Here is a 13,607-nt window from a genome sequence, read left to right as displayed (position 1 = left end):
GTTGGCCTCGTTCTTTCTCCACGGCCACCCTGCTCTGCATGGTTTTGCTGGGTCTCCTTGCAGAAGTCACAGGTTCGGGCTGTGGGGCGTACAGGGTGGGCTCCTCCTACATCTCGCCCTGCAGGGGCACCCATGGTCATTGTCACCACTTGAGTTGTCCAGGGAAGTAGCTGTGAGGAAGCTCACAGATTGCACTGAGTCCCCTTTTGTACTAAGCTCGAGTGTTCAGCTTCCCTTAGAGGAGTGAAAGCAGTTATGTAGAAGAAGTGAAGTTTGTTCAGCGCCACCCTCTCGGCTGCACGACTGTGCCCTCCTGAGCATGTCCCTCCTTCCAACTCGTCCTGTGTGACAGAGATCTGACCCTCAGATCACTTTTACTTGGGACCTGAAACGTACAGGCCCTGTTTTGGCCAGTGTCACATAAATTGATTGGTGGGGTTCGTGGGAATCATTGCTGGATTTCCTTCATGACCAAAAAAAAAAAAAAGCAAAAGGGAACTTCCCAAATATTTAAAAATCCTGGGCCTCATCCTCTCGTTCCCAAGCCTGACTCTCCTGGGAGAAGACGGCTTTGCCGTCCCCTTGGTTTGCAGTGTGAGAGCCCCTCCCTGCCACCACCGCCAGGGAGCGCTTAGCTTCTCGCTGCTCATGCCAGTGTGTGAGCCTGGAGGCCAGGGCACTGCAGCTTTCATCTCAAGTCCAGCAGTGGATATGAATCTCTGTACCAGTTCCTTAAACCTTTTTTCCCATGTCGTCACCTCTTAGCCGGAGGTGGCACCTCGCACCTGATTGCTGACGCGTCCTAATCCTGAATGCTCAGTGCTGCGGGGGTGCTATGAATGGCATATGCACGTCAGCGGGCGGCGGGCAACTCCCCAGTTACTGGTGGGGCTGGACTGCGTCCTCTCCTGTGAGCAGCTGTTCTCCGGAACCACCTGGTTTGTTTATATCGAAGCCATTTTTATGAACATCTATAAATATTTTGCACTTCACTTAATTTTAAAAAGAAGTAAATATTTTTGTCTCATCTTCAGAAGCAGGGTCATTTTTGGAAATGATATGGCCATATTTTGTGACCCAGTGATATCCTCACAAGCTTTTTTAAATCTGAACATATTTTCACTTAACGCTCAATGACCCCAGTGCTAGGTTTTCTGTTCTGAAGCATTTCTCAGTCATTTATTGTGAGGCCACAACAAGTCACAACGTTTCTTTTCCAATTAACAATTTATGCATTGAAACTACAAGTCGTTAGTTTTTATAGAGCAAAATAAAAAGATGGCTTGAATAATTTAATTTGTTTTAATCTTCATGGCCTATAGCAGCTAAAGAGCTGAAAAGTTGAACATTATGGAAAAGGTTACTCTGGATAAGTGAACAATACTTTTTTCAACATAACTTTGGTGATTTCCAGGTCTTATGTTTGAATAAAATGTTATAGATTATGACATGCATTACAACATTCGTGGGTTTGAATTTAAAAGCCAAAATAATGGAAATCACTCTTCCAAATGTTAACTAACGTGTCCACCAGTGAAATAAAAATGCAGTTTCAGGAAACTCCAAACATAGATGAGTTAAAGACATATTTTCCTATACACCTACCAAGAGCGTAAATATGATCCTAATTTGTATGTTTCCTTAGACAATAACTATACCCAGGAGTTAGTTTCATTGACAGCAGCATGGAAAGAGAGTATAAAACCATGGGGTACCATTCATGTAAAATTGGCCCAGTCATTAAGTAGTCACTCCACAGAGAAAGGACAGGCCTGGGCATCGGTGAGAAGGACAGGCCTGGGCATCGGTGAGAAGGACAGGCCTGGGCATCGTGAGAAGGACAGAACAGGGCATCGGTGAGAAGGACAGGCCTGGGCATCGGTGAGAAGGACAGAACAGGGCATCGGTGAGAAGGACAGGCCTGGGCTTCGGTGAGAAGGACAGGCCTGGGCATCGGTGAGAAGGACAGGCCTGGGCATCCGTGAGAAGGACGGGCCTGGGCATCGGTGAGAAGGACGGGCCTGGGCATCGGTGAGAACGACGGGCCTGGGCACCCGTGAGAAGGACGGGCCTGGGCATCGGTGAGAAGGACGGGCCTGGGCATCGGTGAGAACGACGGGCCTGGGCACCCGTGAGAAGGACGGGCCTGGGCACCCGTGAGAAGGACGGGCCTGGGCACCCGTGAGAAGGACGGGCCTGGGCACCCGTGAGAAGGACAGGCCTGGGCACCCATGAGAAGGACAGGCCTGGGCATTTGTGAGAAGGACGGGCCTGGGCACCCGTGAGAAGGACGGGCCTGGGCATCCGTGAGAAGGACGGGCCTGGGCATCGGTGAGAAGGACGGGCCTGGGCATCGGTGAGAACGATGGGCCTGGGCACCCGTGAGAAGGACGGGCCGGGGCACCCGTGAGAAGGACGGGCCTGGGCACCCGTGAGAAGGACAGGCCTGGGCACCCATGAGAAGGACAGGCCTGGGCATTTGTGAGAAGGACGGGCCTGGGCACCCGTGAGAAGGACAGGCCTGGGCATTTGTGAGAAGGACGGGCCTGGGCATCAGTGAGAAGGACAGGCCTGGGCATTGGTGAGAAGGACAGGCCTGGGGCATCAGCCTGCAGCACAGCAGGAGGTGGATGGAGAAGGCGACATGTCCATTGTCCTGGGGCTGATGGGGTTTTCATACACAGAGTTTGGGGAAGAAAGATATAAATTGTTTTGAGAGAATCTGCAGTATCTGCAGATATGAAGCTGGAAGAAGGTAAAGCACAGGAGCCTGACAGTAAGGAAGGTGTGTGAGCTGACTCTGGATTCCTGTGGGCAACCATCTGGGACGCGGTGGCATCTGGGGGCCACCGTCCTTTTCGGGTAATAAGCGACAAGCTGGTCAGGAGCTGAGCTGTCTCCTGCTGGTGTCACCCTGGCCACCAGCTGATGAATCCTCTGTCCTCCTCCCCCACTCCACCTGTCATCTGATTGAGGACATGTCAGAATTTCTGTTGTGACTGTGATGATGGCACACCTCTGCTACAGTTCAGTGAGGGAATAAATGGCAGCCTGGGGACTCAGGAGGTGACACTGGAGCAGAGTACTGAAGGAGCGTCCAGACACAACATGCTGTTTCCAGGCAGAGGAGTAGACAGAATAGGCAGGAGTAGCTGGGAGGGGAGCCGCTTGGGATGGCTGTGCCCCGCACCCCCACCGCCAGGGGACAGAGTGTCAGGAGATACAGTGGACAGCAGGGCAGGGAGGCCTTTACAGAGCACTCAAGTGTGGGCTTCAGTGCCACAGAGAGGGGTGTGCAGGGGTGGGAGAGCAGGGGCGCCCGGGACTTCAGAGAAGCAGAGATGGAGGACGGCCCACGTGAGCCAGATGAGCTGCTGATCGAGAGGCGCTCACTGAGCAGAAAGGAGGCGTCTAGGCTTTGGTGTGGGCAATGAGTGCATCGCGTGCCACAGCCAAATGCATGGCAGACAGCGGGTTTAGCAAGGAAGATGCTTGGGGTCCATTTGGGGCACTGAGGCCTGAGTGACAGGACCCCTGGTGCACTTGGAGTGCTGCCAGAAAGGTGAGCCTGGAGCCCAGACAGGTTTGAGGTCAGTCAGAGGTGTGGCCGTCTTCAGCAGGTGGTCAGAGCCAGAGGAACCAAGGAGATCACCGGTGACAAGCTCAGAGACCTGGGGCACCACCGGAACTGGCCCAAAGCGCAGGAACCCTGAGGAGAAGGCGGGTCAAACGGGATCAAACCGGGTTCCTTCAGGGGAGGAAGGGAGGTGCTGGAGGAGCTGAAGGGCATTTTCTCCATTGTCTGTAAACACTGCGCTGCCTCAGCCTGTGGTTTCCATTGTCACTGCTAGTTTTTAAAGGGCCAGCACACCATTTTTAAACGTCGTGCCCTGTTGGGAAGGCTACTGGCCTGTGAGCAGTTGAGCTTGTCCTGGACACGCTCTTCAGTCACGTGCTGCCTGCACACAGGCTGTGTGCACGTGCTGCGCTGGACGCAGTGGTCAGGGGTCCACTGTGGAGCTTGCACAGGAGACTGGTGGAGCAGGACGCACAGTAAATGTGCACGTGCAAGGGTCCCAGCGTGAAACAGCAGGGGAAGAAGCGCGTGAGTCCCTGACCCAGGGACCGCTCCTGAAATGAGGGTCAGGGGCCCCTCCTTGAAACAGTAGTTGAATTGAGAGGTGGTATGGGAAATGGAGGCAGAGATGGGACAGCCTTCCAGGAGCACGCGCGGTGAGCGAGAGGGCTGGCCCCAGTAGCGGGGGCAGTGGCGTGGCTGGAGAGGCCTGGGGGGCGGCGCCTACATAGTGGTGGAGCCTCGAGGGGTCCAGCCAGACCTGCAGCCTCTAGGTCGTAGGTTCAGGGCTCTCCTCCGTATGTACCCAGGACAGGAAACGGGGCCCGTACCGGTAAGATGGTGAAGGAGGCCAGACGTGGATGTCAGACGAAGTGGCAGAATCCACATGAACTGAGAGGGAGGGTGGGGTCGGGCGAAGGAGTCAACCAGCTCCTGGTTTGTTTTCAATCCGTAGGAAGGAGACCCCGAATGGCACACAGGTGTGTGGTGCTGGCAGTTTCTAGGCTCGGTTTAGGGGTGTTGGGTTCAACCTGCGTTCAAGACAGCCTCCCAGAGATGCCAAAATGGGCACAGACACACTGATCTGGAGGAAAGGTCTGGAAAGGAGGTACAGTGGTACCTCAGTTTTCGAACGTCTCCGTTGATGAACATTTCGGTTTATGAATGCCATAAATATTATGGATCTATGGTATCATTAGATAGTAAAATGCATGCTATATTTACAGTTTTAGGGGTTGATTTTAAAGGTCTAGAATGGATTAACCCATTACTTTCTATGGGGAAACCGTGCCTCGATTTTCGAACGTTTCATAACTCGAACACTCGAACGGTCTTCAGCAATGGATTACGTTGGAAAACTGAGGTACCACTGTAACAATGTGGCAGTTGTCGGGCTGTGGAATGTAGATGATGGAGAAAGATGTAGGGGCAGAGTGTGGGGAGAAGCCAGCCTCACAGCCTCGGAAAGGGACGGAAACATGGCAAGGCCAGGCAGAGAACGCATGCTGGTGGCTGAGGCCCTGTGATGAGACCACTGCTGAGGAGGGGCCCACAAGCAGCCCCTGCGAGTCCCTCCACCAGAGGGGCAGCTCTGTCCGCGTCCCACACAGGGCTGGCCGTGCTGCAGCAGGTGGAAGCCAATGGCTTTGTCATGAGAGGACTCGCTTTTCAGGGTTCGTTTTCTTTACAGCCCTGGGACCATCCTCCCTCTTATGTCACCCTTCCAGGCCTCTTTAGAACAATGAAAGAGCCAAAAACTAGGAATTTGAACCTAACCATGTTCCCATCCTCATGTGCGCTTACAGGGGGAGTTACTGAATGTGGAGCGTGCCCCCTCCTTCGTCCCTCCCCATGGGGACCTGGAATTCCCCAGAGACCACCTGGGGACCCATGGGTGTGGCTTGGGCACTTGTTCTATAGCCAGAACTACTTGGTGATCGGTTCCTGTGACTGAGGGCTGGCAGAAGCTCCAGCTATTCAGGGAACGTCAGCTCAGTGTCACAGTGCCACATCACACACTGTCCTCACTCTGGTCTGGGGTGGCCATTCCTTAGTATTCAGGAGGACGGAAGGGAGATGCCAGCAGCCCCTCCCCACAGAACGTGGGTATCCAGGCCGAGCACAATGACTGTCCCTTCACCTCAGTGCTGCCGAGAACAGAGTCTGCTGGCATCAAACCCTCACTGTCCCTCTGCTCTCCCCACGGCATCAGCTGTCATGTGCCACCGTGACCCACAGTCTCCGTGGCCGCGAGCGAAGGCAGTCACCCTGCTTCTGTGGAAAGGGCAGCCTCAAGTACCGCCCTGGCTCAAGCACCGCTGTCCTGGAGCAGAGCCCAGAGAAGGCTGCTGTGACTGAGGACAGAGTACGCCGGGTGGCACGCAACCTGGAAGAGCTGGCACGTGGCCACAGGGCCAGGGGAGACAGCATCACCACCAGCAGCCCTGACCTGCTGTGGGAAGGCAGCTCCAGCAGCGTCTGCCGTGAGGGGACCCTGCACATTTCCCTCTCCACACCCAGTGGCCACCCCGTGAGGCTCTGGGAGCGACGTTATGCTTGTCGCTTTCTTCCTTCTTAGTTTTGTATGTTTCTTTTCTAAACCATGGCTCGTTCCTGGGGCCATGGACAGCAAACTGAGGAGCCGTTCATTTTCAACGAGCTTTAAGGTAGGGAGCAGGCGTGGGTGTCACACTTTCTGGTCTGTGAGCGCCTGCACCGTGGTCTGCTATGTTCCGCAGTGGGGTCAGCTGGCACGTCTTCTGCTACGTGCTCCCTGGAGGCCACACACACATGACTCTTTTCCTGCCAGAATGTGCCACTGGCACACCCCTGTTCCAGAACTGTCCCACCACATGCTGGCAGTGTGAGTTGGGGTCACATGTGTTATCGTGACCATCAGTGAACAAGGTAGGAAGCGTCTGATGTGTGTAGGAGCTAAGAAACCCTGTTTTGTTTTCCTGATCTGACCTAAGGGGGGGTTGAATATCACTGACCTTCACAGTTTAGTAACCATTTGATGGACAGCTCATGTTTTTACAAGGTCATCTCAGTGACGTCAAGTTACATTTGCAGAGCATTTATTTTGAATAAGGACAATAGTAACCTGGAAAACCTGGGGTTTTGAAAGTGAACGTGAATGTTTAGGTTCGTGGGAAACTCCTCTCAGTGAAGATGAGGTTCATTAAAAATGCAGAGCGGCCTCCGATCAGTGACCAGCTGGGCGCAGACCTGAGCTGCTTCCGTGCAGACGGCAGCCTCAGTGAGGAGGGTGGAGACCACTGTGCGACGCGCCCGGCTTACAGCGATTTGAGAAGGGTCACAACACTCTTAACACAAACTTCAGTGACATTTAGTTTTAACAGCATTTCATCCATGTTTCATGCATAAGAGAACAGTGTTCTGAAGCCAAGAAGAGGCCGCCACCTCAGGTGCTCAGACTCACAAACGTGTGCTTCTGTCTTGTTGCACACGTGGGCTACCGGTGCAGACGTGCTCCTGGCCCTGACCTTTTAATCTTAGCAGGAGGACGGGCCCCATTGAGAAAAGTGTGCTTGTGACCTACAGCCAGCAGTGGGGTGATGCCACTGAGGTGGCCGTGGCACACAGCAGGCACCCACTCGTGAAGGGAGGGACACACGGGGGCACGCAGAAGAGGGTGTGATTGGAAAAGGCAGGCCCAGTGAGCAGTGTGAGCCGAGCCAGCTGGTAACAGCTGTGCTGGTCGCGTCCGGAAGCGAGTCCTGTGGGGGTTCCAGGCGACAGCTCCGGGGACGCCATCTGAGCAGCTGCCCACACGCATGCCACTTATCCGTGGGGCCACTTCCCTGGACTGATGGCAGTCGCTGGGTGGTGTCCTCTTGTAGAGGAGGTTGAACTGAACAATAAAACAATGCAAATACTTACAGAAAATGTAATGCTAAAGGTAATGAGAACGAATTAAAAATACAGCCTGGGCTTTCCAGGCCTCTGTCACTATCCAGCAAGCAGCAGGTGGCCGAGCGCCCCAAAGTGCTCATGCTCGCTGGGAGTCACCTGAGGGCGTGAGTCTGGCCTGGCGTGCAGGCAGGCTCCTCCCCAGCCGGCCAGCACAGCCAGGCTACGGGGGTGCTCGCCGGCCGGCACAGCCAGGCCACGGGGATCCTCAGCGGCCGGCACAGCCAGGCCACAGGGGTGCTCGCCGGCCGGCACAGCCAGGCCACGGGGGTGCTCGTGCTCCAGCAGTGGGTGGCAGGGGTGGGCGAGGCCCCATGAGGCAAGTCTCAGTGGCTGCCCCCTGTTGCGGGAAGCGGCACCCCTGTTGGGCGGGCGTCTGTGTGGCTCCGTCCTGTGCTCTCACCCGCCTCTGTGTCCTTGCTCTTAGCGCGGAAGCAGGAGATCATCAAGGTCACTGAGCAGCTGATCGAAGCCATCAACAGCGGGGACTTTGAGGCCTACACGTAAGTACAGCACAGCTGGCTGCTGGTCTCGCCCCCGCGGGGCCCTCGCTGGCGCAGGCCCTGGCCTGTCCCCGTTTTGTGCACCGGGCCGGGACAGCCTCTCAGGACCTGCCAGGTAGAGCCTTCTGGGGAGAAAAGGTCCTGAGACGGCTCTGCCACACTGTCCAGAGTACACACACGCCCGTGCAGCTTGTGAGTCTGTTATCAACCCAAAGCCTGTTTCAGGAGAGAGGCACATGCGTGCGGCACACATGCACACGCGAGAAAAAACAGACTAACAGTTTGGGGAAAAGACTGTGCTTCCGTGATCTCAGGTGGTGTCTGTGCCCAGATGGGACTAAACACTGGTATCCCCAGTGCCGAGCGCCGTTCCGTTTCCAGAGGAAGTGACAGTCCCTGGCAGAATGAGTTCCTGTTACCATAGGAACCCTGTTCTTCCACTTCCTCCTTAGAAAGACATTGTGTAGGCTTGACTTTGAGCTTGAAAACACCTGCCCACCAGGAAGTCTGAGGCGAACTTCGAGCCCCCCGCCCTTTCCCCCATTAAGGCTTTCTTGATCACAAAGAGTAACCATGGTGATTATTTTCAAAGCATTTTCTACTTTAAAAGTATTCTGAACAACATCAGTTCCACATTCTGTGAACAGGACTTTCAAGAACTGCCGTGAGTTAAGCTTTTGAAACTTGTATTTCTGTTGAACAGTTAAAATGTTTTCCTTTCCAAACAGGGAATTTCCATATGAAATTTAGGTGTCGCCCCATCCTATCGATAAACAGTCCAAACTCCTTCCATTTGGGCTCCTTTTATCTCCTTTGTGAACTTCCACTAATTGTTCAAATCAAGATTTTGCGTCACCATCTCTGAGAATCCTAACCATGACCTCCGCAAGCCCAGGGAGCTGTTCACCCCTGTGTTCCCATGGGACTCGCATGTGTCTGCGCAGCTCAGGTGTCAACAGGAGCCGTTGTGACACACACACGCGCACACACACGCCGTACTGCACAGCCCTGAGTCAGTTCCGCCCGCCACCTTACACCCTCCGGAAAGGCTCCCTCTCATCGCTAGAGCCCTGCACAAATCTTTCTCTTAGATCTCTCCTGCCCCGTGTGCACGTTTGTTACCTGCTTATCGAGCACTTCGTAAATATTTCTATCCTGGAATTAATTTGGTGTCATATTGTTTGTTTCAAAGAATTTCTACTGCATAATGGGTATTGAACAATTCTTTGTTGAACAAATAAGTTTATGCAAAGAAAACCCATTGCTGTTATCTGAACACATATTTAAAACAATGTGTCTCTTTGTTGAATCAAAACTAGGATTAAAAAGAACAAATCTCTGCATCTGAACCTTTTATTAATTTTATTTTAAAAGTTAAATAAACTTTAAACACAAGTTTAATTGTCTTATGAATGTTGCCAGGAAGTGTAGGAAGTGACACCTGCTTTCCAATTGATCATAATACGGATGTTTGTCATGAACATAGGAGGTGTCAGAAACTATTCCCAAAGGATTTAATTGTCGAGCCAGACTTGACTTTGCAGATCTGGAGAGTAACCTAGACTTGAACAGCATTTAAAAGACTGGGGAATCCTAGAGAATTCACCTTGGAAAAGAAAAGGTCAAAATGTTTAAGAGGAAACACCTACGGTTTGCACCTTTCTGTCCACGGGGCTGGCTGTGTTACCTTTGCTTTTTGTCCCGTCAGTTCTCTGCAGGGAGTGTTCTTAGAGTCTCCTCCTCAAACTGCCTTCCCAGAGCCTACGATAGACATGGGGTCTTTGGTTTTTAGAGACTCCTTCAGTGACTGTTGGGTAAATCAAATGGATATGTGTGAAACAACAAAGAACATTAACTCATTTATTATTTTCATGATTTTTCTTTTCCTGCAGAAAAATCTGTGACCCAGGCCTAACTGCTTTTGAACCTGAAGCTTTGGGCAATCTAGTGGAAGGGATGGACTTTCATCGATTCTACTTTGAAAATGGTACAGTTACTTTAAAGTGAATAATGTGCCTTTTCAGCTTCCCTTGCAATGTCTGTCAAACCTGCAGATTCTTTGGCTCTTTTTAGGCAATGAGAATTTTTAGTATTTGAAATCGTGTGGGTGGTGGCAGGATGACAGGGTTAAAAGTGTTGGTATGTTTTGAAAAATATCTGACTTTGCATAAAAAGTAATGTTAACTGAATACACCCCACATAAGTCCCAGTAAACACACGATACAAGGTGCAAAATGCGTTACCAAAAATGTGTTATTTCAAGTTCCCATAAAACATTGTTTATACATGAAAAAATACAAAAGGGCACAGCGTGCCAGAACATTCCACAGTGGGGAATGCTTTTGAGCCTACTTCCTGCTCATTTTCAAAGAGATGACTGAGGTATTTCAGGTCAGGTTACAGGAGTCTAGTGGCCTCAGAGGACAGGCTTCATTTCAGAGAAAGTGACAACAGGAACTCGTGTGGAATCCTTCAGGCCACCTGGAAAGTGTGGACAGAAACCCCTGCATTCCCCACTCCCCCCGTCTGCTCGATGCGTGCCAGGGGCTCGAGCATAAGGAGTACAGTAATGGTCAGGTCCCCAGGCTGTGACAGGGCAGTCTGCTGGCATGGATTGTCACAGTGTGTCCCAGGAATTACTTTTCTCATGTGCACTGGGCATTTGCAAGCCAACAGGTAACTGGACAGGAAATGGGCCTTGAGAGCTTCCATAAGTGACCTCTCGGCCACTGGCGGCATCTTCTGTCCCCTGAGAGAGCTGATGCGCTCTGCCCCCTGTGACATCCCTGACGTGTGCTCCTCGTGGTGGGCGTTCTGTCTTCTGTGATGGCAGCACAGGGGTCCTAGAGCCCTTCAGAGAACAGGAAGCATGTCCACTTAGGAGGTCAGACAGCCTGCCTGTCTTGGAGACCTCAGAGTGGGCATCTCTGTGTCTCTTAGTCCTGGGAGAACTACAATGGGCAGCCGCTATCCAAACACCAAAGGCCAGAGCCCGGCCTGGGCTGCCCAGTGAAAGCAAAGGGCTGCAGGACACACCCGGCTGTACGGCCAGCACAGAATTGTGGCTGCTGACTGGCTGGCCACAGCCGGGCTACCAGGGAGGGGACTCTACTAAATGAGGGAACCCCAGAGTGAGACAGGGCAGAGTCGTGCTGGTCCCATGCTGGAGACTGCAGGTTCCGTGCCTGACGCTCAGTATATGCCCCTTGTCCCATGTATGTCACCAACTCACAAAGACAAGACCCCAGGATAGCCTGTCAGCTGCCCAGTGCTTCGTTCAGGAGCTCATTTTCAAAGAGATGACTGAGGTATTTCAGGTCAGGTTACAGGAGTCTAGTGGCCTCAGAGGACAGGTATGCCATGTGTCATTTAACACTGGCGGGAAGAGATGTCTCAGGAGAAGCAGTCTGTAATCTCTGGAAGCACCTGCACCAGGCCTCCTCCACCTCCATTTGTGTTACACTTCCGTTTCCAACCATCCCACGTTATAAATAAGTACATCTGTCCAGCTTTTCCCCAGTTTTTAGAGCAGCTTGTGTACAAAGGGAACCAAAGAAAATAATGGCTGTATCTACTTTTGCCCTTTCTCTTTTCCTTTGTCCTTTGCACAGTGCCAGGTACCCAGTTACTGTGAATAATTAGTAGGTGCGTGGGTGGATGGATGTATGGATGGATGGTAGATGGATGGTGGGTATGAGATGGATAGGTGATGGATGATGGATGGATGGTATGAGATGGAGGGATGGATGGATGGATGTTTTCTTGACGTTGAAACTAAGCTCCATTTCCATTGTTGCTCCCTGTCAGCTTTGTCCAAGAGCAGTAAGCCGATCCACACCATCATCCTGAATCCCCACGTCCACCTGGTGGGTGACGATGCCGCCTGCATCGCATACATCCGGCTCACGCAGTACATGGACGGCAGCGGGATGCCAAAGACCATGCAGTCAGAAGAGACACGCGTGTGGCACCGCCGGGACGGCAAGTGGCAGAACGTCCACTTTCATCGCTCGGGGTCGCCCACCGTCCCCATCAAGTAAGTGTGTCCAGGCTCAGCATCGGTCACTTACCCACTGGTAATGGTATGCCATGTGTCATTTAACACTGGCGGGAAGAGATGTCTCATGAGAAGCAGTCTGTAATCTCTGGCAGCACCCACCCGAGCGGCCACGTGCAGGCTGACACCTGTCCTGCAGCACACGGCAGTGTCACCTAGGGACTAGCCAGGCCAGGGTCTCGTAGGGTTAAGTCAGGCCGGCTTCATGGAATAAGGCAAAGCACATGTGACTTCACTGTCACAACAGGCAGACGGGGGATTCTAAAATGGCAGTATGATAGCAGAGCTTCGTTTCATGGATTATCTACCAGGGCTCATCTACGGCCAGAGAAATTTATAAAAACAGCACTTAAAATGCAGGTACTCAAGCGTCTCTGTTACTGCACCTCAGCTATGTGTGTGCTCCTATAGTCGTTACACAAATGCTGTTGCACACCGAGATGCTTCGCTTGTGCCTGATGAAATGGGGGTGACGTGTATGCAAGTTTAGAAAGCCATTTCTCTGCGACCCCAAAGACAGAAGAGCCATACAGTAAAGACAGTGCTCAGCGTCAGAGCGGCGTGTGGTGAGCCCAGGGTAGCAGACCGTTGGCAACAGTGGGAGTGAACTTGGAGGTCTGGAAGGAACACAGGGCAAACGTCCAAGCTCGAGGAACCACACGCGGGCCCAGTGTCAACACATTAGCGTGGCTGGGCAGAGGTTGGGGGTGAGGGAGTCGGGGTCCCCCTGGAGTCGAGGGAGCAGTGGGAATAAGGCTGACAGTTAACAGGAAGTGGCGATTCTCTCAGCACAGGTGCAGCACCACCTGTTTGTACCTAGGGGAGGGATGGGCCGTGAAGCTCACTCCTGAGAACGCTGCAGCGCTTCTTGGCTTACTTATGTGCCCCAGGGGCTTTACAAGGCCTTCTCTGTAGCCTTACAAATACCTGCTGTACAGGTGGATCTGTAAAAAGGGGGTCAACAAGGAAAACAACAGAAGACAGGTTGACATTCACTCTGAAGACAATAGCTGTGCTTAAGAGGAAGTTAGGAACAGAATAGTAATGAAGACGCCCATTTAGTGTGTGTTTTTACCCCCAGAGGTAAGGCCCACATTGCCTGTTCCTGTGGCAGGAAGGGCTGGTTCCTGCAGTCCTGGGGGGTTAGGGCTCCCACAGCTCCCCGAGTATGTATGGGATCGAGCCTGCTGAAGAAAACGTCAGTTTTTGCCAGGAGGCTTAAGTGGGGCTTCTCTTGATAGGCCCTCCTGTATTCCAAATGGGAAGGAAAACTTCTCAGGAAGCACCTCTTTGTGGCAAAACATCTAAGGCACGAAAGCCCTTCCCATGTGGGTCTTGTAAGTAACACCCTGCCCTGGGCACTTTGGGAGTGGAGCTGGTGACTGGAACGCTGCATGGCTGGTTTCCTGCCCCTTCAGGTATCGTCCCCTGCCATCTACTCAGTGACAACCGTAAAGGGTCTTTGGAAACTCACAGCATTTTTGCATGAGCTCACGAGGCTAAGGTGTGGCACCATTTTGCAGCACAGCCCTTCTTC

General features: G+C 52.6%; 1 protein-coding gene across 14 annotated transcripts in view; it reads left to right on the top strand.

The window, feature by feature from the left end:
* Positions 1 to 13,607, top strand: part of CAMK2D (calcium/calmodulin dependent protein kinase II delta) — a gene marked incomplete at its 3' end in the record, with an annotated part of 206,572 nt that overhangs the window by 190,245 nt on the left and 2,720 nt on the right. For 8 of the 14 annotated variants that reach the window (XM_081077257.1, XM_081077266.1, XM_081077260.1 and 5 more), the window contains 4 exons: positions 7,938 to 8,013; positions 9,906 to 10,000; positions 11,821 to 12,049; positions 13,312 to 13,407. In XM_081077257.1, coding sequence (XP_080933383.1) covers positions 7,938 to 8,013; positions 9,906 to 10,000; positions 11,821 to 12,049; positions 13,312 to 13,378 — 467 coding nt within the window. Of the gene's footprint in view, positions 1 to 7,937; positions 8,014 to 9,905; positions 10,001 to 11,820; positions 12,054 to 13,311; positions 13,408 to 13,607 lie in introns of those variants that run through there. The other 6 variants (XM_081077256.1, XM_081077255.1, XM_081077265.1 and 3 more) reach the window with 2 other exon arrangements.

Source organism: Rhinolophus hipposideros, assembly GCF_964194185.1.
Source record: "Rhinolophus hipposideros genome assembly, chromosome: 16".
Lineage (NCBI taxonomy): Eukaryota > Metazoa > Chordata > Mammalia > Chiroptera > Rhinolophidae > Rhinolophus > Rhinolophus hipposideros.
Note: the sequence above shows the minus strand (reverse complement) of the source record. Positions and strands in the feature narration are given on the sequence as shown.